General features: G+C 36.3%; 1 protein-coding gene across 2 annotated transcripts in view; it reads left to right on the top strand.

Annotated features, from left to right (window-relative positions):
* UNC13C (unc-13 homolog C) overlaps window positions 1-22,782 on the top strand; it is a 587,724-nt gene that overhangs the window by 255,979 nt on the left and 308,963 nt on the right. For both annotated transcript variants that reach the window (XM_060095294.1, XM_060095293.1), the window contains 3 exons: window positions 1,383-1,552; window positions 4,323-4,438; window positions 6,564-6,727. In XM_060095294.1, the coding sequence (XP_059951277.1) occupies window positions 1,383-1,552; window positions 4,323-4,438; window positions 6,564-6,727 (450 nt within the window). The remainder of the gene's footprint in view (window positions 1-1,382; window positions 1,553-4,322; window positions 4,439-6,563; window positions 6,728-22,782) is intronic.

Below are 22,782 nucleotides of genomic sequence, written 5' to 3'. Positions count from 1 at the left end.
GGTTCCAAATTACGATATTCTCAGTCAATTTATATTGCAGGACACAAGCAGAGTGAGGCTCTGCTTGTAGGTAAAGGTAGCTGTGCTCCCTTGCATCTCTGCTTAGAGACTGTGTAGCTCTAGATTGAGTGCATCTCTACCACAGTACACTTTTGAAAGCAGCAAGATTTAATAAGCACATGCCAATATTCTGAATTTTATTCCTACTATTCACACTAATAAAAAAGCTTCAGTTGGCATGTGGTCACAGTTCCAAAGTATAGCAAGCAACAGTTTGACCAGCAGCTTCCCTACTGCATTTCAAAATGCATTAGCTTTCGAGCCTGAGGTAATTAAATCTTCACTGTTTGCCCTCATCATCTCCACCACAGAGTCAATTCCACATTTTAAGTCCTATTATTGAAGCTCCCTTCATTCTTTAAAAATTATTACATTGATCAGTATTCTTAGTTGCAAACAACAGAGTCTACTCTAGTTAGCTTACACAGAAAAACATTTATTTCATGGACTCTTAGGTCACTCAGGAATTTTTGGAGAGGTCCAAATGCCCACCTCTAAATCTACTGTGCAGAAACAATGTCCAATTATATCATGGGGTTTCTTTGGAGAAAACATCATTGCCACCATTGATCAATACTTTGTCCCTCAGGACTGAATACTGGAGACTCTACAATAAAGTACAAAAGACCACCACCATCGTTGCCGAAAGAGCAAAACCCCACAATACAGTCACTGGCTCACTTTGCTCAACTTGAGTTCAGATCTTGCTTGAATGCAGGTCAAATATCTGGACTGTAACTACAAAGGAATCTAAGAATGTATTTGATCTAGCTTGTCTTGAGAAGACGAGGAACATAAGGAGAAATGTAGCCAAAATGGAAGGAGAGTGTTTAGAGATGCTGGGCATCCATATGTGATGATTTGATTTAACAATATCTTACATGTTTACTGGGATTTTTAGCTTATCAATCGGATTCTGATGTCCACTTCTTCAACACCCATTGCAATTAAGTTATCTTTATGGTACAGAATTTTCTGAGCATGGACATGTTGTCATAGATAACTATTGCAAATAAGAAATATACCTTAGAGAAAATATCTCAAAGATTTCTGATCCATATTTGATTATGTCCAGTTCAATTAAAGGAAATAGAATGGAATGGGGTAGGATTTTCTCTTATTAACATTACTTAACTATCACAACTTTTTTTCAATATCCCTGATACCTGCAACATCCCATGGGTGGAATAGTCTGTGGGAAATCTTATTTACTATGTAATATACTATGCCTTTTGGCTTAGATAGATTTAAAACAAGTGCTAACATCAGTGCCATTTAGAGAAGTTATCAATGGTTGTTAACTTATCCACATCTGTTTTCAGTGAGTGCCATAACTCCACAGATCGAATCAAAGTCAGAGTGTGGGATGAAGATGATGACATTAAATCCAGAGTGAAGCAACATTTCAAAAAGGAGTCAGATGATTTTCTGGGACAAACAATTGTAGAAGTGAGGACCCTGAGTGGAGAAATGGATGTCTGGTACAATTTAGGTGATTGTCTTTATATCTACTTGAAAAATGTTAAATAAAATTCCAGAATATCTGTGGAAGGTATTATATTCCCATATAGCTAAAAATAGCCAGTGCTTTTCTCAAACATTCTCATGGACTTCAGGCAGTTTAGTTTCATTAGAAATTAAGGTGATAATTATTCAAACTCTGTATTATTGAAAGATATTGGTAAATTTGAGATGAAAAGAGAAAAGTCTTTCTAGGAATCAACTGGGTGTCTTTTAGGAGAAAAATATCCCATTCTGAATTTTTAATTCATAAAGTATAGCTTCAAAAAACTTTGCCAAATGTATAGAAAATAAATAACCAATGACTTAATAATGTCTGACTTATTTCCTTTTAGTCCCTTAATGAATTTTGGCAATAAAGGAAAAATGTATTTTGGATATTTTTCAAAGATGATATAAAAGTAGGCTTTAGCAGGCAAAGCCAGATACACATGTGGACTTCTGCTTATTCTGATGATGAAGATATTGAGAATATGTTTAATTGGCATGATTTTAAAATGGAATTTTATTATGGAACCAAGAATTGAATAAACATAAGTTTTAATTTTATTTTTACTACAATTGAATAATAAGCTAGAATCTTCAGTGCTGACTTAATAATAGTAAATATATATGGATTGCTTCATTTTCTGTAAAGGATATGATCCAAAATGGCTTTATCATATCATCTGAAATGTTTTAATTAAATTTTTTAAGGTCTGGTTGTGAATCTAAGAAAGGTTTACATACTCCTAGGATTACGAAATGTTTCCATTTAGGATACCAACTTATCTTAGCAAATTAAAGAGTGCTTTTGACTTTTTAAAAACCTACGTACTTCAAGTAATGTAATATTTGGCAAAGTAAAGGGGTAAGGCCACAAAATTAATGAAGATCTGAATTATATAATAATTTAAAGAAGGAGAGATATATAACTTATCTGAACATAGATGACTCAAGCTAGACTAAAAACTCGTTATCAAAAAGTATTTTTTTGAGGAAATCTTTAAAGAAAATTGATGCTTCTCCATTATTGGCATAGAGTTTTTGCTTGACTTATAATGATAATCCTCCTGTATCTTGTTTATGCTCTTAAATAACTTTATATATGAAAACAGAGATGTTAGGCAAGGGTAAACTTCAGGGCATTAACTGCACAATACTCACAAGTTGTGTTTTAATTAAAGAGGCTTACCTACGTGAGTTTTTTTTTGTTTGTTTGGTTGGTTTTTTTTTTTTTTTTTTTGCAATAAGTTAACATGTTCTTGAATTGAGGGAGTTAGAATTCAGAACAGAAATTCCTCAAATTATTCTTTTGGTACAAGGGTATATTTAGTTTGCAAAAGAATTTGAATGTGCTTTTAATAAAATCTGCCACCCAGCTCTTGTGCAGAAACTGTCCTTCACTCTATGGAAAGAAAAACATGATGCAACAAACATGGACACCTTTGCCTGCTCATCCTCAATTCATACTTTTGTGCTGTCATTGCTGATGTTTAACCTTTAGAAAGAGAGAGAACAGGTCTTACCTTTGTATAAAATCCCACAGTGGGTTCCATCCCCATTAGTACCATATTTTCATTCTTTGTACAATGTTCCTCCTTCCTCATTACTTAGAATTCATTCCACGATGCAGAGGAGGACTTGGCCAAAAGTCCTAGGCATCTATCTAAGCAGAGCCTGTGTCCCATGGATCCATTGTGATGATGGTAGTTAAAATGTTCCCCTGTGGTTGCAGGAAAAGGTCTGTGACAAAAAGGTCTCAGGACTTGACTTTCTCTTGGCTTCAGCAGAGAACTTCAGCATTTGTTGAGAACCAACGATCTCCCAACCAGTAGGAGAAACTCTCAAGATCCTGGCAGTCCTAAGGGAAGAATCTTCACAACACAATGACTATTAAATATTAACGATGAAAGTCATCAGACATTCCACAAGAAGAAAGTGGACTATGTGATTTAACTGTATCTTATTTGGCTAAAAATACAGTTATGCTTAGAAAAAGGGGCAATTAAAGAGGTCTTCACCACTGACTTTGTGTCACTCTATCTCTTTATCTTTTGTTTTTGAGATGGGTCAGCTTGCTTCTTTATGTGTTTCATCAGGGAAGTAGGTATCAGACATAGGTCTCCTACCTACATTCACACCCTAGGAATTTTGTGACTATGCTTTTCTTTCTCTCAGAGCTACTACTCAGTTCATATTAGACACACATGCATACACTTACACACACATTATTAGACTGAATTGGCTAATACTGATTCCATTCAAAGAAAGAGTGAATCTAACACATAAGTAAACACAGGCTGTAGACTATAGGTCTTCATGAATTACTGACAAAGAAACCTAATAACAAATATTTTTGTTAGAGCTTTGACTCATTTTTTCAAGGACAGAAAGAAAGAGTGGGGCTTTTAGATAAAGTACCTTCCTGATTAATTTTTTCTTTTAGTTATTTTGCTTTTAATTGCCCAAATAATTAATTTCATTGTATAAACTGATCTAGTACACAGAAATTTATATCAGAATGGTAGGGTCTTCTGATTGACCTTTTCTATTTGAAATATTTATATCACAGTTTGACAATCCCAGTGACATATTAGGCACATTATTTTAAATTGTATTTAGCAGAATCATTATGGTTAATCAAACCTGATCTAGAAAAATGGCTTTTAGTAATATAAGCCCTTTTTTAAAGCTTTCGAGAACTTGTATAAGAAACATGATGTCAAAAATGACTGACCAATTACTTTTTGCTTTATCAGAGAAACGGACAGATAAATCAGCTGTGTCTGGGGCTATTCGATTGAAAATCAATGTGGAAATAAAAGGAGAGGAGAAGGTTGCTCCGTATCATTTACAATATACATGTTTACATGAGGTAAGTAAATTGAATTGTATTAATAACAAAACCTAGGAAGGATTGTATTGTTTATGGATCATGCAATAAAATATTTGTTTTAAAAATAGAATTGAATTAGGTTTGTAAAATTGTCCCTGAAGTTCTTACTCTATACTATAGCAAGTGATGTGCTAGGGTATCACCTAGCCTATGTATCACCCCCTGAAGAGAGAGCTGGTTGTCTTTTTTTTTTTTTTTGCGGTACGTGGGCTTCTCACTGTTGTGGCCTCTCCCTTTGCGGAGCACAGGCTCTGGACGTGCAGGCTCAGCGGCCATGGCTCACGGGCCCAGCTGCTCCACGACATGTGGGATCTTCCCGGACCGGGGCACGAACCCGTGTCCCCTGCATCGGCAGGTGGACTCTCAACCACTGCGCCACCAGGGAAGCCCGAGCTGTTTGTCTTTGAATGAGATTTAGAACAAACATATGAGGCGGGTTTTAATAAATGAGGCAATAAGGTGATAATGAACAAGTAGACCAAATTAAATTACCGTTCTTCCAGGGAGGAAGAAGAATATTAGAAAGCATTCATTGAAGAAATAAGTCATGATATTTTGGAAGCATTTTAAATATATAGTACTTTAGTAATGGAGGAAAGGATCCAAATCATGATAGTTTTTGAGAATTCTGAGTAAGTGTTCAGATTTTGTTGAAGATTTAATTAGGAGTATTATCTATTAAATATAAAAATTCTGACGTTGTAACAATGGCTTTGGGGAGCCAATGTAATTAGCAGTAATTTTGTCTTTTTTTTACTGAGTACAACAGAGGGCTTTATACATACTGAAGCCTCCTCCATTTTAACTACCCTTTACACAAACACATCTGGGTGGCAAGTATCAGAATGTAGTTTTCCATCCATGGATAGTAGAGAATATACTACCCAAAAGAAGGAGCCTGGTTGGCTTAGAGAGAGGTAGAGACCACCCAGTTTGAGTCAAAAGGGCAGATTCATCAGTTCCCGTTTGTGCCTCAGCGTAAATGCACAGACAAATAATCTTGGGCTTTTATTATTGGATGCTTTGCAACTGAGAGCTTAGTTAGACATGTCACCAGAGCTTTTCCCTGATACAAATGACACACCCCATGTATCAAAAAATATGAAGTGAAGCTGAGGAATATGCCTTTTCCCATGTTCAAAGGGTACAGAGGAAGTACCTTCCTAAGAAAGAAAAGGATAGCTGGGAGAATCTTTGCTCTTTGTACATTATTTTTCCTAAATATATCTATGAAAATGTATATATGTAATTATTTTCACCTCCATTTTACTAAAGAAGGAAATGAGGAACAAATTTAAGTCATTTATACATTGTACAGTCATTAGATATAGAACCAAGCCTTAATTTCCTGACTACAGTGTAGCCAGTGATAATCCATCAAGAAAGGTGGTTCAGTTTTTAGACCAATACCAATAAGTCCCTTGAACTGGAAGGATGGGGAACCAACACTGGCCTTAAAATGTGGGCAGAGATTTAGGATCACAGGAACAGCATCATGCTTTGCTTTTCAGAGTCTTTTCTGTTGGTCCAAGACACAAAAAGAAATGAAATCCAATAAAGGGTCCTTCAGTGACCCAGGCTGCAGCAGTTTCTCAACTTCTTCGAAGCAGAAAGGAATTCTTTGTAGTGATGTCTTTTCATTACAAAATTCTAAAAATATTTATTTTCAACCTGAATTCATTGTCATGACTCATACCATTTTGCCACCAAAGTCCTTAGTATTATTTGCATACCTAGATTCTGTATTAACATAGCCAAAACACATTATTCATCCAGAGCTTTATAATTTACTCAGAGCCCATGAATGCAAGAGATGTTCCAGCATGTAGAAATGTTTACATGAAAAAACATTTACTTCCTTCTAAAATGATTTGGTATATCTGAAACACTTAAATCATTGATTCCGTATAAACTTAGACAGAAATAAAATCAGAATTTGTATAAAGATGAGGTACGTTAGAATGAAAATCTGAGACATTTCTATTGTTTATAGATGTTGATGAAACATTATATGCAATTATAAGTATAATTTACTGAAAGTTACAGTTGAATATATCTGGCCTAGTCGAAGAAAACTGAACATTTGAAAACCACTTACTTTTAGAATTTGTTCCATTATTTGACTGAAGTGAAATCTAATGGTGGAGTGAAAATCCCAGAGGTCAAAGGGGATGAAGCCTGGAAGGTTTTCTTTGATGATGCCTCCCAAGAAATAGTCAATGAATTTGCCATGCGTTACGGGATTGAATCCATTTATCAGGCTATGACGTAAGTATTATAGAAGATTTACATGATCAAAATCTCTGTTGAAATCCAAAGGGGGAATAGAAAGAGTGTTCATTTCCCTCTAAATCAAATGAAATTTTGATTAAAAGGACAGTTACATTTTGGATGTAATTGATTGCATGCTGGCTACTTTCTCTATTACAGCTATAAAGTATTAAGGATTTGGTAACTCACTACCATCATCTTCTCAATTCTTATTCCATTCCCATGTGCTGTTCTTTGACTAGCAGCATCAGCAGCACCTGGGAACTTAGAAATGTAAAATTTCTACCTTACTTCAGACCTATTGAATCAGAAACTCTAAAGGTGAGGCCCAGCGATCTGTGTTTTAATATTCCCAACACATGATTCTCATACACTCTGAAGTTAGAGAACCAATGCCTTACTTGATATCTGAGAAAACTAAAGCCCGATGATTAAAGTGCGTCGTCCAAGGTTACAAAGCCTATTAGCATCAGAGACACATCTAGAGTCCTTACGGTGTTGACCGTAACTTTAGACTACATCCTTCCTTCCTATATTTATCTCAGTGCTGCTAATTTGGCGAAATCAAGATTTATTGACCACCCATAGAACCCAAATACTAGAGTAAATGTGATCCTGTAAAAGTGAGCCATACAGAAACACACCCCTTACTGAGGAGTTTCAGTAAGGATTCAGAATGGGGTTATATTACTTGTCCAGAGTTTATCTTTTGAAACCTGGTCTAAGTTTATAAATGCATTCTGTTCAGATATAAACCATATATAATATGTAAACTATGTACATGTATCAGGACTATTCTTTCATATCAGAGATCAAATCATATTTTCATGTGAACAGAATAAATGCTGACCCAGATAGTCAATCATTTTCAGCCAACTTGATGGATATATTGGACCAAAATCTTCAAGGTTTATTGCTCAGAGAATTTAATCAGCAGTCATATTTCTATAACATCATATGTAAGAATGATTTTTTAAAATTTTCTGATAGTGTGTGCTTTTTCAGTTTACAGAATGTCCTAATGCTAAACAACAAAGGCTTGTAGATTCTTAGGTATGAAGAAGAACTTAGAGGTCACCCAATTGAACCTCCCTCTGAATCAGGAAACCCTGTTTTTGCATCCCTCACTAGTTGTTATCATCCCTTTGTTTGCTCACCTGCAATAATAGGGAGCTCACTCCTTTTTCTTTTAATTGAAGTATAATTGATTTACAATGTTGTGCTAATTTCTGCTGTATAGCAAAGTGACTCAGTTATACACATATATCCATTCTTTTTTATCTTCTTTTCCATTATGGTTTATCCCAGGAGATTAGATATAGTTCTCCATGCTATACAGTAGGACCTTGCTGTTTATCCATTCTAAATGTAATAGTTGGCATCTACTAACCCCAGACTCCCAGTTGACCCCTCTCCCTTTCCCACTCCCCCTTGGCAACCACAAGTCTGTTCTTTATGTCTGTGAGTCTGTTTCTGTTTTGTAGGTAGGTTCTTTTGTTCCATGTTTTAGATTCCACATATAAGTGATACTATATGGTATTTGTCTTTCTCTTTCTGACTTCACTTAGTATTATAATCTCTAGTTACATCCATGTTGCTGCAAATGGCATTATTTCATTATTTTTTAGTATTCCATTGTATGTACATACTACATCTTCTTTATCCATTCATCTGTCAATGGACATTTAGGTTGTTTTCATGTCTTGGCTATTGTGAACAGTGCTGCTATGAACATAGGGATACTTGTATCTTTTTGAATTGTAGTTTTTTCTGGGTATATGCCCAGGAGTGGGATTGCTGGATCATATGGTAGTTCTAATTTTAGTTTTCTGAGGAACTTCCATACTATTTTCCACAGTGGCTGCACCAACTTACATTCCCACCAACAGTGTAGGAACATTCCCTTTTCTCCATACTCTCTCCAGCATTTGTTATTTATAAACTTTTTAATGATGGCCATTCTGACTGGTGTGAGGTGGTACCTCATTGTAGCTTTGATTTGCATTTCTCTAATAATTAGTGATGTTGAACATCTTTTCATGTGCCTATTGGCATCTGTATGTCATCTTTGGAGAAATGTCTATTAAGGTCTTCCGCCCATTTTTCAATTGGGTTGTATGGTTTCCTTTGCTGCATAAAAGCTTGTAAGTTTGATTAGGTCCCATTTGTTTATTTTGGGTTTTATTTCTATTGCCTTGGGAGACTGACCTACGAAAACATGGTATGATTTATGTCAGAGAATGTTTTGCCTGTGCTCTCTTATAGGAGTTTATCATGTCATGTCTTATGTTAAATAAGTCTTTAAGCCATTTTGAGTTTATTTTTGAGCATGGTGTGAGGGTGTGTTCTAACTTCATTGGCTTACATGCATCTGTCCAACTTTCCCAGCACCAATTGCTGAAGAGACTGTCTTTTTCCCATTTTATACTCTTGCCTCCTTTGTTGAAGATAAATTGGCCATAGGTGTGTGGGTTTATTTCTGGGCTTTCCATTGTTTTCCCCCATTGATCCGTATATCTGTTTTTGTACCAATACCACACTGTTTTGATTTCTGTAGCTTTGTAGTATTGTCTGAAGTCTGGGAGAGTTATGCCTCCTGCTTTGTTTTTTTTCCTCAGGATTTCTTTTGGCAATTCTGCATCTTTTATAGTTCCATATAAATTTTTGGATTATTTGTTCTACTCCTGTGAAAAATATCATGGGTATTTTGATAGGGATCACATTAAATCTGTAGATTGCTTTGGGTAGTATTGCCATTTTAACAATATTAATTCTTCCAATCCAAGAGCATGGGATATCTTTCCGTTTCTTTGAATCCTCTTTTATTTCCTTTATTAATGTTTTAATATTCTCAGCATAAAAGTCTTTCACCTCCTTGGTCAGGATTTATTTCTAGGCATTTTATTTTTTTGGTGCAATTTTAAAAGGTATTTTTTTTTACATTCGCTTTCTGATATTTCATTGTTAGTGTAAAAGAATGTAACTGATTTCTGAATGTTAATCTTGTATCCTGCCACTTTGCTGAATTCATATATTAGATCTAATAGTTTTTGTATGGAGTCCTTAGGGTTTTCTATATATAGTATCATGTCATCTGCATGTAGTGACAATTTTACTTCTTCCCTTCCAATTTGGATACCTTTTATTTCTTTTTCTTGTCTGATTGCTGTGACTAGGACTTCCAATACTACATTGAATAGAAGTGGTGAGAGTGGGCATCTTTGGCTTGTCCCAGATTTTAGCAGGATGGCTTTCAGCTTTTCACCATTGAGTGTTATATTGGTTGTGGGTTTGTCATAAACAGTTTTTATTATGTTGAGATATGTTCCCTCTATACCCACTTTTGTAAGAGTTTTTACCATGAATAGTTATTGAATTTTGTCAAATGTTTTTTCTGCATCTATTGAGATGATCATGTTGTTTTTGACTTTTCTTTTGCTAATGTGGTGTATTATATTGATTAATTTGCATATGTTGAACCATCCTTGTGAACTTGGGGTGAATCCCACTTGGTCGTGGTGTATGATCTTTTTAATCTGTTGTTGGACTTGATTTGCTAATATTTTGTTGAGAATTTTTGCATCTATAGTCATCAAAGGTATTGGCCTGTAATTTTCTTTTTCGGTGGTATATTTGTCTGGTTTTGTTATCAGTGTGATGGTGGCTTCATAAAATGTCTTTGAGAGTGGTCCCTCCTCTTCAATCTTTTGGAAGAGTTTAAGGAGGATTGGAATAAGTTCTTTGTATGTGTGGTAGAATTCTCCTGTGAAGCCATATGGTCCTAGACTTTTGTTTGTAGGGAGGTTTTTTTGTTTTGTTTTGTTTTAATTACAGATTCTAATTTATTTCTAGTGATTGGTTTGTTCAGATTATCTATTTCTTCTTGATTCAATTTTGGTGGGCTGTATGTTTCTAGGAAGTCCATTCTTCTAGGTTGTCAGATTTGTTGGCATATAATTGATCGTAGTATTCTCTTACGATTTTTTGTATTTCTGCAGTATCAGTTGAGATTTCTCCTTTTCATTTCTTATTTTGTTTATTTGGGTTCTCTCTCTTGTCTTCTTGATTATCCTGGCCAGAGATTTGTCAGTTTTTTTACCATTTCAAAGAACCAGCTCTTGGTTTAATTGATTTTTTTCCTATTTTTTAAACCCTATTTTGTTTATTTCTACCCTGATTCTTTTTTTTTTTTTTTTTTTCGGTACACGGGCCTCTCACCGCTGTGGCCTCTCCCGTTGTGGTGCACAGGCTCCGGACGCGCAGGCTCAGCAGCCACGGCCCACGGGCCCAGCCGCTCCGCAGCACGCGGGTTCCTCCCGGACCAGGGCACGAACCCGTGACCCCTGCATCGGCAGGCGGACTCTCAACCACTGCGCCACCAGGGAAGCCCTACCCTGATTCTTATTATTTCCTTCCTTCTGATGATGTTAGGATTTGTCTGTTCTTTTTTTTTTTCTAATTCTTTTAGATGGTAGGTTAGCTTGTTTATTTGAGATTTTTGTTGTTTTTTGAGGAAGACATGTATCACTATGGACTTCCCTCTAAAAATTGCTTTTGCTGCATCCCGTAGATTTTGTATAGTTGTGTTTTCATTGTCATTTGTCTCAAGGTATTTTTAAATTTCCTTTTTGGTTTCCTAGTTGACCCACTGGTTTTTTAGTAGCATGTTGTGTAGTCTCCATTTAATCATTTTTTCCTCATTTCTTTTCCCATGGTTGATTTCTAGTTTCAGGCCATTGTGGTCAGGGAAGATGCTTGAAATAATTTCTATACTCTTAAGTTTTTTGAGGTTAGTTTTGTGCCCTAGTAAGTGGTTAATCCTAGAGAATGTTCCATGTGCCCTTGAAAAGGATATGTATTCTTTTTTTTTTAATGTAATGTCCTGAAAATATCAATTAAGACTAACTGTTCTATTGTATCATTTAGGATCCTATTACCTCATTGATTTTCTGTCTAGATCTGTTCATTGATGTGAGTGGGGTGTTAACATTTCCTACTATTGTTGTATTCTCATCAATTTCTCCCTTTATGTCTGTTAGTATTTGTTTTATGTATCTGGGTGCTCCTATATTAGGTGTATGTACATTGATGAGTGTAAAATCTTCTTCTTGTATTGATCCTTTTACCATTATATAGCGTCCTTCTTTATCTTTCTTTATGGCCTTTGTTTTAAAGTCTGATATGAATATTGCAACTCCTGCTTTCTTGTCATTTCCATCTGCATGAAATATCTTTTTCCATCCCCTCACTTTCAATCTATGTGTGTCCTTTGCTCTAAGGTGTGTCTCTTGTAGGCAGCATATTGTAGGCTCTAGTTTTTTTATCCAGTCTGCCACTCTATATCTTTTAATTGAAGCATTCAACCCATTGACATTTAAGATATTTATTGATACATATGTATTTATTGCCATTTTAAACCTTGTTTTCCAGTTGATTCTGTGTTTCTTCTTTGTTCCTTTGTTTTTCTTTCTGTGGTTTGATGATTTCCTTTTATTTTATGCTTGTGTTCTTTTGGGGTTTTTTGAATCTATTTTATGTTTTTGATTTGTGGCTGGCCTGTTTTTCAAGTATGTTAACCCCTTTATCTGCTTGCTTTAGACTGATAGTCATATAGGCTCAAACACATTCTAAAAAAAAGAATCTACATGCACATTCTTAAAAAAAAAAATCTACATTTTCCATTTTATTACTCTCCTTCCACACATTTTATGATTTTGATGTTCTTTTTTACATCTTCATGTTTATCCTTTTCCTGTTCCATGTGTTTATCATTGCTTTCAGAGTAGTTTTTTTTTTCTTTAATCATCTGTATACTGGCTAATTTAAGTGATTTACTTTCCAATTGTGATTTCCTCCTTCCTATATCTGCTTGTTTCTTTTCTATTTAGAGAAGAACTTTCAACATTTCTTTTAAGGTAGGTTTAGTATTCCTGTATTCTTTTAGTTTTTGCTTGTCTTAGAAATTCTTTATTTCTCCTATTTTAAATGATAATCTTGCTTGGTATAGTATTCTAGGTTGCAGATTTTTCTCTTTCAAGACTTTGAGTATATTTTGCCACTCCCTTCTAGTCTGTAGAGTTTCTGTAGAGAAATCAGCTGATAGCCTTATGGGGGTTCCCTTGTAATTAACACTTTGTTTTTATCTTGCTGCCTTTAGAATCCTCTCTTTATCTTTAACTTTGCCATTTTTATTATACTATGTCTTGGCGTAGGTCTGTTTGGGTTCATCTTGTTTGGGACCCTCTATGCTTCCTATATCTGGATATCTGTTTCCTTATTTAGGTTTGGGAAGTTTTCAGCCATAATTACTTCAAATACATTTTCAATCCCTTTTTCTCTTCCTTCTCCTTCTGGATCCCTATTATGCATAGATTGGCATGCTTTATATTATCCCATAGGTCTCCTATATTGCTTTCATTTTCAAAAATTTGGTTTTCAATCTGCTGTTTTGATCGGCTAATTTTCATTATTTTATCTCTCAGATCACTTATTTATTCTTCTGTATTATTCATTCTGCTATTCATTGCCTTTAGCTCAGCTTTCATCTTGGCAAATGAATTTTCTAATTTTTCTTGACTCCTCTTTATAGTTTCTAGTTCCTTTTTACAGCAATCTGCATTTCTATCAATAGCCTTTCTTAATTCCTTCAGTATTTTCATTACTTCCTTTTTTTTTTTTTTTTTTTTTTTTTTTTTGCGGTATGCGGGCCTCTCACTGTTGTGGCCTCCCCCGTTGCGGAGCACAGGCTCCGGACGCGCAGGCTCTGGACACGCAGGCTCAGCGGCCATGGCTCACGGGCCCAGCCGCTCCGCGGCATATGGGATCCTCCCAGACCGGGGCACGAACCCGTATCCCCTGCATCGGCAGGCGGACTCTCAACCACTTGCGCCACCAGGGAGGCCCCATTACTTCCTTTTTGAACTCTGTCTATTAGACTGAAGAAGTCTGTTTCATTGTTTGCTCTTTCAGGGGAATTCTCTTGGTCTTTTAAGTGAGAATCATTCCTCTGCTTCTTCATTTTGCTTACATTTCTCTTACTCTGAGTTTAAGAGAAACAATTATCTACTGTAGTCTTGGAGGGCTATTTATATGTGGGAGCATCACTGCATAACTTGTGTGGATTTAATATTTTTTGCCATAGGGGCTGTTTTTGGTTTGGATGCTTGCCATCTCTTTCCTCACTGTGTGCTGGCTGTTATCCCCTTGATAGAGGGGGTGTGCAGGTGCATGGCCTGTATGCACTCCCGGGAAGGTGGGGGCAGCGGTTGGTGCCCAGCCATGGGATCCTCAGCAGCAGCTGTGGTCCGCGTCCACCTCTGGAGTCTGAAGTGGCAGCCATGTCTCACGCTTGCCCCTGGAGCTCGTGTAGGCAGTGCCCTGCCACCTGAGAGCACTCTCCTGGAGACGGAAGCTCCTATTTTGGTCCTGCCCCTCTCATGTGCCCCCAGACAATGGTGCCTTGTCTCTCTGGCAGGCCCACACTTCTTCCCATACTCCCTCAGTTGTGTCACACCACACCCTAGCCCCCTCAAGCTGTCTCCACAAAGCCAACCACAGTCCTCACCCGGGACCTGACCTCCAAAGCCCAAGCCTCAGCACCCAGACCCTGCCAGCCCCAGCAGATGAGCATCTCAGGCTGGGGAGTGCAGGGCAGTGGCACCTACCATCTGTGAAGGTCTCTCTCTGCTTTGCCCTCCATAAACCAGTTTCTGTGCTCTCCTCTGAGGCTCCAAAGGTCCCCCTCTGTCCTGGCTGATTGCGCTGCAAGTGAGGGGACTTCCCAGGGTACGCAAACCTTCCCTCTTTCACAGCTTCCTCTCTGGGCTGCAGGTCCCATGCTGATTCCTTTCTCTCTCTCTCTCTCTTTTTTTTTTCCTTTTTTTCTTTTGTCCTACCCAGTTATATGGAGATTTTCTTGCCCTTTTGGGAGTGTGAGATCTTCTGCCAGCATTCAGTAGATGTTCTGTGAGAACGGTTCCACATGTAGATGTATTTTTGATGTATCTGTGGGAGAAGGTGAGCACCATATCCTACTACTCCACCATCTTCATCCAATCTCTGGGAGTTCATTCCGTTTGAGGCAACCTATTTTGAAACTGGGCAGCCATGATGAAGTCTGTGACTGCTGTCTGCTCTGTCCCATGTCAATGGCTATAAGAACTCATCAGAGCAACTAGTATAAAATTTGATTACAATTAAAATGTAACTATGATTTAATAGTCTAAAGTAAATGAACTGTACTGCCAAGAGAACTATGTTTAAAAAAACCCACAAAACAAAACAAAAAATCTTCTGGAAAGAATCCCAGTAAAAGAAAGGATCAAGTTAAATTTATTCCAAAATATCTCTGTGAGCTGATGTCAGATTTCTTCATCGCCATGTTTCTGATATTCTGAGAAGCACAACCGTGTTAATACAGAAAAAAATGGTAAATGTATGGTAGTTTAAAACAGAAGAATCATAGATCCTTCAACTTATTACTTTCATTATTCTATTACTTTTTTAACTTAAGTAAACAATAACAATAAAAAAAATTTTTGGATGCTTTTTTGGTATCCAGTGACTTGCAGGTGAATTTGGATCCCATCATACTTATAAGACAGTGAGACAAAGCCCCTGCTCACATTGAAAATTGTCTGAAGCAGAGGTCGGCTTTTTTTTTTTTTGGAAAGGCCAGAGAGTAAGTATTTTCAGCTTTGTGGGTCCTATGGTGTCTGTCACAGCCACTCAGTTCTACATTCCTAGTGCATAAGCAGCTGTAGATACTAAGTAAACAAAATAGCATGGCTGTGCTCTGATAAAACTCTTTTAAAAACAAAATCTATGGGGTGAGTTTGGCTGTGGACTTTAGATTGCCAACTGCTTGTCTAAAGAGTGAGAGCAAGGTAGATAAACATAAGGAAAAAAGAATGCCTGCTTTTTGTGGGATAAATTGACAATTGCACTTTGACAGTAACAAACTGTGGCACATTACCTCTACTACTGGTTACACATTTGATTTGATATTGATATTTTTATTTATGAAGTGTTTCTATTAGCACTGAGTACTCATCAAGGTGGCCTTGACATTTCCCTCAGCTTGACAAAACTTTATAGACAGGCTTCTTTCTGCCTCTAGACCCCAGGCCTCCCCCTCACCTTGGCCCTTACAGAATCCAGAAAGTCTAACCTCAGAGGGCCCTACCTTTCCTTTCCTCAGAGCATTTATTTTAGAAAACTTACTATATTTTTTCTCTGTCCTTTTGAGATATAAAAAATTTTAAAGCCTCTTGCCAGTTTTTCAGCCTGGGACCAGCTTTCTCAAGGACCTGGGAGACATCCCTTTCAAATGGCCTCATCAAGGAAGATAGCTCTTGTTTCTCAGTCTCTGTGGGAGCATAGGATCGTAACTTGGGTAGCTGCCTTACTCAAAGTTGTACTGCTACCTCCTGTCATGAGAGTGAGAGAAAGTTTATTGTTGCTTTGGGTAAGGCCAATTAGCAAACACACATGACTGGGATTCCCCCCACTCCAGCTCTTAGAAACTTTCCCCTCCATCAATCCACCTCAGCTCTTAAAAACTTTCTCATTTTTTATTTCAGTGAAGTTAAGTTCAGACTAAGTTCTGGTTTCTCTTCCCTATTGCATAGCCTTGAATAAAATGTTGCTCTCCTATTTAATTTTGTCCACTGCAATTTTTGCTTTTATGGCACAAAAATTATCATCTCACCAGAATATTTTTTTTTTAAATCCTATTGTTTGACAATCTGATAACTCCTAAAAAAATTTGCTACCAACATAGGTATAATCTTTTCATTTACTATTCATTAGTGATCATTAGTTGATGAAATTAATTATTTTAATAGGAAAATACATATGTACTCATTTTATATCAGTATGTAGCTATCATAATTGTATATATAGCAATATAATCATGCTTAAGAGAGATAAAGAGACTGGAGTGCCTTAGAGGGGTACTTGAATTCTATACAAAGATTTACAAATTGAAATCTTGAATCAAGGAGATACACATCTTTTATTAGTGCTTTGTAAGAAGTTCTGGGTGCATAATAGAAAAGCAGAACATATTTGTAATTGAATGTATGAGAAACAGAAATTGTTTTTCAGAATTACATTTATTAACCTCTCCTGGCATATTTCTTCATGTCAGAAATTTTCAGTTGCCAAAAACAAGCAAAGTGGAACTTGAATGTTTAATTAAGCTGGCATAGGTATCTATTCTACCAATTATGTTGCATTTAAGTGTTTTAGAGCATACTGTATTGAATGCTCATTTCTTGTAATCTGGAGAAATTTCAGAGTACTGGCATTCTTTTGTCAAGTTTTGAAACATAACTTTCAGAGATGATTTTTATCATATTTTCCACATGATACATTTGTAACTTGAGTCCTAAACTATTGTTGGCCAATGAATAATGCAGCCACAACAAAAAGGACTTGATGAATAACCAATTTATCTTTGAATTTAAACTCATTGCCTATTGAATCGGTAATTTCTGTTGTTTTGAAACCTTGCTGGAGGGAATCAAGAAACATAACCAGAAAGCCAACCAAACAACAATAAAACAGACCTAGATATATCAAGCCTATCTCAGAAGTATCCCCTCTTATTTTTAAAACACAAAATTAAGAAACTGAGCTTCAAGGAAGAAACATATGTCCTTTCTATATAGTATGGATACTTAAAATTTGGGAAAGGACAAAACTGTTTAATTCTTTGGACTTCTCTAGACAACATTGGATCAGAAAAAGGAATCAAATCACCGTTTCTTTTGATATTTAAAGTCCCCTTATGCTTAGCCAGATCCCCAGGTAAATTCATAATCTTGCTCCTTTACTAGAGATTGCTTGGTTTCTTTCAAGCATACTCCCATTTCTCTGAAGACAGATTTGGAGCACAAATAAATAAAGGGGTTGTATTATTAAGCCATAGCGTCTGGATGTACATTATTAAATTTTCCTCTTGTGTATTTCTCCTCATAAGCAGGAGCCTGAATCTATTATGCTAGTAAATAACCTGAACATTAATACCAAACCTTCCAGTCCTCCAGGGTACCTCCTGCTTACTGTAAATGTTTCTTCCTTTTTACGAGAGAACATTTGCTATGAGGGCACAATGTATTAGTCCTATTTGTTCCATAAAAATCTCTTTTGTTTTGGAGCATTCATGTTTTGGAGGAAAGGGATTCGTTTTCCTGTTTGGACAAGTGATTGATCAAGGACCTGGAGGATCTATTCCCACATGGTATTTTCAACCATCCATCTAACATAAAAGCAATTTTCCTATTTGTGACAGTAAGAATGAGAGTCTGCTCCCTTTTACAAAGGAGCACGCTATTCCACATGTTTAGCATGAGGTCGGGCAAAAAACCTGTTTAGAACATGAGAATTCTGAGAGATTTAGATGCTTTTCATCTGTTTATGCAAATATATATATTCTTAATATTCTGACAGACCACCTGTTCACCCCTAAACAATCGGGAATTTCATGTCAAGCACTAAGGATTAAATCATCCTCTAGAGGTGATTTCTGTCAAGGAAATACATTTTAACTGAGTGTTTAACAAGTCTTTCATTTATTTTAAAATGAAGCCCAAGGTGTCTCACAAAATTTGAGACTCTGTTAGACAATAGTCATGCCTCTATAATACCAAACAACAGAAAAACATTAGGTCATTGTTTCTTACATTGGCATGCTTAACAAACAACATATACTTTAGCACTGGTCATCTTTATGTAATTTACATTTGAACCGGAACTGTTGAGATACACTTTACTTTAAAGCCACTACTCATTGTTAGAGCTATGAGCCCGCTTTCTTTCTTTCCTTTTTTTTTTTTTTTGTAACATCTATATTGGAGTATAATTGCTTTACAGTTGTGTGTTTGTTTCTGCTTTATAACAAAGTGAATCAGCTATATGTATACATATACCCCAATATCTCCTCTCTCTTTTATCTCCCTCCCACACTCCCTATCCTACCCATCTAGGTGGACACAAAGCACCGAGCTGATCTCCCTGTGCTACACAGCTGCTTCCCACTAGCTATCTATTTTCCATTTGGTAGTGTATATATGTCCATGCCACTTTCTCACTTTGTCCCAGCTTACCCTTCCCCCTCCCTGTGTCCTCAAGTCCATTCTCTATGTCTGCGTCTTTATTCCTGTCCTGCCACTAGGTTCTTCACAAACTTTTTTTTTTTTTTAGATTCCATAATATGTGTTAGCATACGGTATTTGTTTTTCTCTTTCTGACTTACTTCACTCTGTATGACAGACGCTGTGTCCATCCACCTCACTACAAATAACTCAATTTCGTTTCTTTTTATGGCTAAGTAATATTCTACTGTATATATGTGCCACATCTTCTTTATCCATTCATCTGTCGATAGACACTTAGGTTGCTTCCATGTCCTGGCTATTGTAAATAAATCTGCAATGAACATTGTGATACAATACTCTTTTTGAATTATGGTTTTCTCAAGGTACATGCCCAGCAGTGGGACTGCTGGGTTGCATGGTAGCTCTACATCTAGTTTTCCAAGGAACCTCCACACTGCTTTCAACAGTGGCCATACCAATTCACATTCCCACCAACAGTGCACGATGTTTCCCCTTTCTCCACAGCCTCTCCAGGATCCATTGTCTGTAGATATTTTGATGATGGCCATTCTGACTGGTGTGAGGTGATACCTCATTGTAGTCTTGATTTGCATCTCTCTAGCCATTAGCGCTGTTGAGCATCCTTTCATGTGTTTGTTGGCAATCTGTATATCTTCTTTGGAGAAACATTCATCCAGGTCTTCTGACCTTCATTTGAAGGATAAGCTAGTTTGTGTTAAGCACTATGTATTGGTTCGGTCATTTGCATCATATTCCTTAGCATTTATTGGTGGCAGAGTGTTTGCCTAGGTACAGAATTAATAGCCCTTAGGAATGACTGCTGCTGGTGTGTATTTTTGTAAATGTTATGCACTCACTGAAAGGAATAAAAACACACACAAAAGAAAATGACTTTTTTTTTTTTTTTTGCCAAGGACAGTGTTGCTGCCTAAAAAAAAAATGATGCTGTAAAATGGTGAAAGCTTCTTTCTGAATAGCCCTTGATTGGGCTGTTTGTTTTTCTGATATTGAGCTGTATGAACTACTTGTAAATTTTTGAGATTAATCCTTTGTCAGTTGCTTCATCTGCAAATATTTTCTCCCATTCTGAGGGTTGTCAGTGCGTCCCCTTTATGTTTTACTTTGCTGTGCAAAAGCTTCTAAGTTTCACTAGGTCCCATTTGTTTATCTTTGTTTTTATTTCCATTTCTCTAGGAGCTGGGTCATAAAGGATCTTGCTGTGATTTATGTCATAGAGTGTTCTGCCTATGTTTTCCTCGAAGAGTTTTATAGTGTCTGGCCTTACATTTAGGTCTTTAATCCATTTTAAGTTTATTTTTGTGTATGGTTTTAGGGAGTATTCTAATTTCATACTTTTACAAGTATCTGTCCAGTTTTCCCAGCACCACTTATTGTAGAGGCTGTCTTTTCTCCACTGTATATTCTTGCCTCCTTTATCAAAGATAAGGTGACCATATATGCATGGGTTTATTTCTGGGCTTTCTATCCTGTTCCATTGATCTATATTTCTGTTTTTGTGCCAGTACCATACTGTCTTGATTACTGTAGCTTTGTAGTATAGTCTGAAGTCAGGGAGGATAATTCCTCTAGCTCCCTTTATCTTTGTCAAGATTGCTTTGGCTATTCGGGGTCTTTTGCATTTCCAAACAAATTGTGAATTTTTTTGTTCTACTTCTGTGAAAAATGCCAGTGGTAGTTTGTTAGGGATTGCATTGAATCTGTAGATTGCTTTGGGTAGTATAGTCATTTTCACAGTGTTGATTCTTCCAGTCCAAAAAACATGGTATATCTCTCTATCTATTTGTATCATCTTTAATTTCTTTCATCAGTGTCTTATAGTTTTCTGCATACAGGTCTTTTGTCTCCTTAGATAGGTTTATTCCTAGATATTTCATTCTTCTTGTTGCAATGGTAAAGAAGAGTGTTTTCTTAAATTCACTTTTACATTTTTCATCATTAGTGTATAGGAATGCTAGAGACTCCTGTGCATTAATTTTGTATCCTGAAACTTTACCAAACTCATTGATTAGCTCTAGTATTTTTCTGGTAGCATCTTTAGGATTCTCTATGTATAGTATCATGTCATCTGCAAACTGACAGCTTTACTTCTTTTCTGATTTGGATTCCTTTCATTTCTTTTTCTTCTCTGATTGCTGTGAAAAAAACTTCTAAATCTATGTTGAATAATAGTGGTGAGAGTGGGCAACCTTGTCTTCTTTCTGATCTTAGTTGAAATGGTTTCAGTTTTTCACCATTGAGAATGATGTTGGCTGTGGGTTTGTCGTATATGGCCTTTATTATGTTGACGAAAGTTCCCTCTCTGCCTACTTTCTGTAGGGTTTTTTCATAAATGGTTGCTGAATTTTGTTGAAAGCTTTTTCTGAATCGATTAAGATGATCATATGGTTTTTCTCCTTCAGTTAATTAATATGGTATGTCACTTTATTGATTTGCATATATTGAAGAATCCTTGCATTCCTGGGATAAACCCCACTTGATCATGGTGTATGATCCTTTTAATGTGCTGTTGCGTTCTCTTTGCTAGTATTTTGTTGAAGATTTTTGCATCTATGTTCATCAGTGATACTGGCCTGTAGTTTTCTTTCTTTGTGACATCTTTGTCTTGTTTTGGTATCAGAGTGATGGTGGCCTCGAAGAATGAGTTTGGGAGTGTTCCTCCCTCTGCTATATTTTGGAAGAGTTTCAGAAAAATAGGTGTTAGCTCTTCTCTAAATGTTTGAGAGAATTTGCCTGTCAAGCCATCTGGTCCTGGGCTTTTGTTTGCTAGAAAATTTTTAATCAAAGTTTCAATTTCAGTGCTTGTGATTGGTCTGTTCATATTTTCTATTTCTTCCTGGTTCAGTCTCAGAAGGTTGTGCATTTCTAAGAATTTGTCCGTTTCTTCCAGGTTGTCCATTTTATTGGCATAGGGTTGCTTGTAGTAATCTCTCATGATCCTTTGTATTTCTGCAGTGTCAGTGGTTGCTTCTCCTTTTTTATTTCTAATTCTATTGATTTGAAGCTTCTCCCTTTTTTTCTTGATGAGTCTGGCTAATGGTTTATCAATTTTGTTTATCTTCTCAAATAAAAAGTTTTAAATTTTATTGATCTTTGCTATCATTTCCTTCATTTCATTTTCATTTATTTCTAATCGGATCTTTATGATTTCTTTCCTTCTGCTAACTTTGGGGGGGTTTTTTGTTCTTCTTTCTCTAATTGCTTTAAGTGTAAGGTTAGGTTGTTTATTTGAGATGTTTCTTGCTTCTTAAGGTAGGATTGTATTGCTATAAACTTCCCTCTTTGAACTGCTTTTTCTGCATCCCATAGGTTTGGGTCATCGTGTTTTCATTGTCATTTGTTTCCAGGTATTTTTTGTTTTTCTCTTCGATTTCTTCACTCATCTTTTGGTTATTAAGTAGTGTATTGTTTAGCCTCCATGTGCTTGTATTTTTTACAGATTTTTTCCTGTAATTGATATCTAGTCTCATAGCATTGTGGTTGGAAAAGATGCTTGATACAATTTCAATTTTCTTAAATTTACCAAGGCTTGATTTGTGACCTAAGATATGGTCTGTCCTGGAGAATGTTCCATTAGCATCTGAGAAGAATGTGTATTCTGTTGTTTTTGGATAGAATGTCTTATCAATATCAATTAAGTCCATCTTGTTTAATGTATCATTTAAAGCTTGTGTTTCCTTATTTATTTTCATTTTGGGTGATCTGTCCATTGGTGAAAGTGGGGTGTTAAAGTCCCCTACTATGATTGTGTTACTGTCCATTTCCCCTTTTATGGCTCTTAGTATTTGCCTTATGTATTGAGGTGCTCCTATGTTGGGTTCATAAATATTTACAATTGTTATACCTTCTTATTGGATCGATCCCTTGATCATTATGTAGTGTCCTTCTTTGTCTCTTGTAATGGTCTTTATT

The sequence above is a fragment of the Mesoplodon densirostris genome, chromosome 4 (assembly GCF_025265405.1).
Source record: "Mesoplodon densirostris isolate mMesDen1 chromosome 4, mMesDen1 primary haplotype, whole genome shotgun sequence".
Classification (NCBI taxonomy): Eukaryota; Metazoa; Chordata; class Mammalia; order Artiodactyla; family Ziphiidae; genus Mesoplodon; species Mesoplodon densirostris.
Note: the sequence above shows the minus strand (reverse complement) of the source record. Positions and strands in the feature narration are given on the sequence as shown.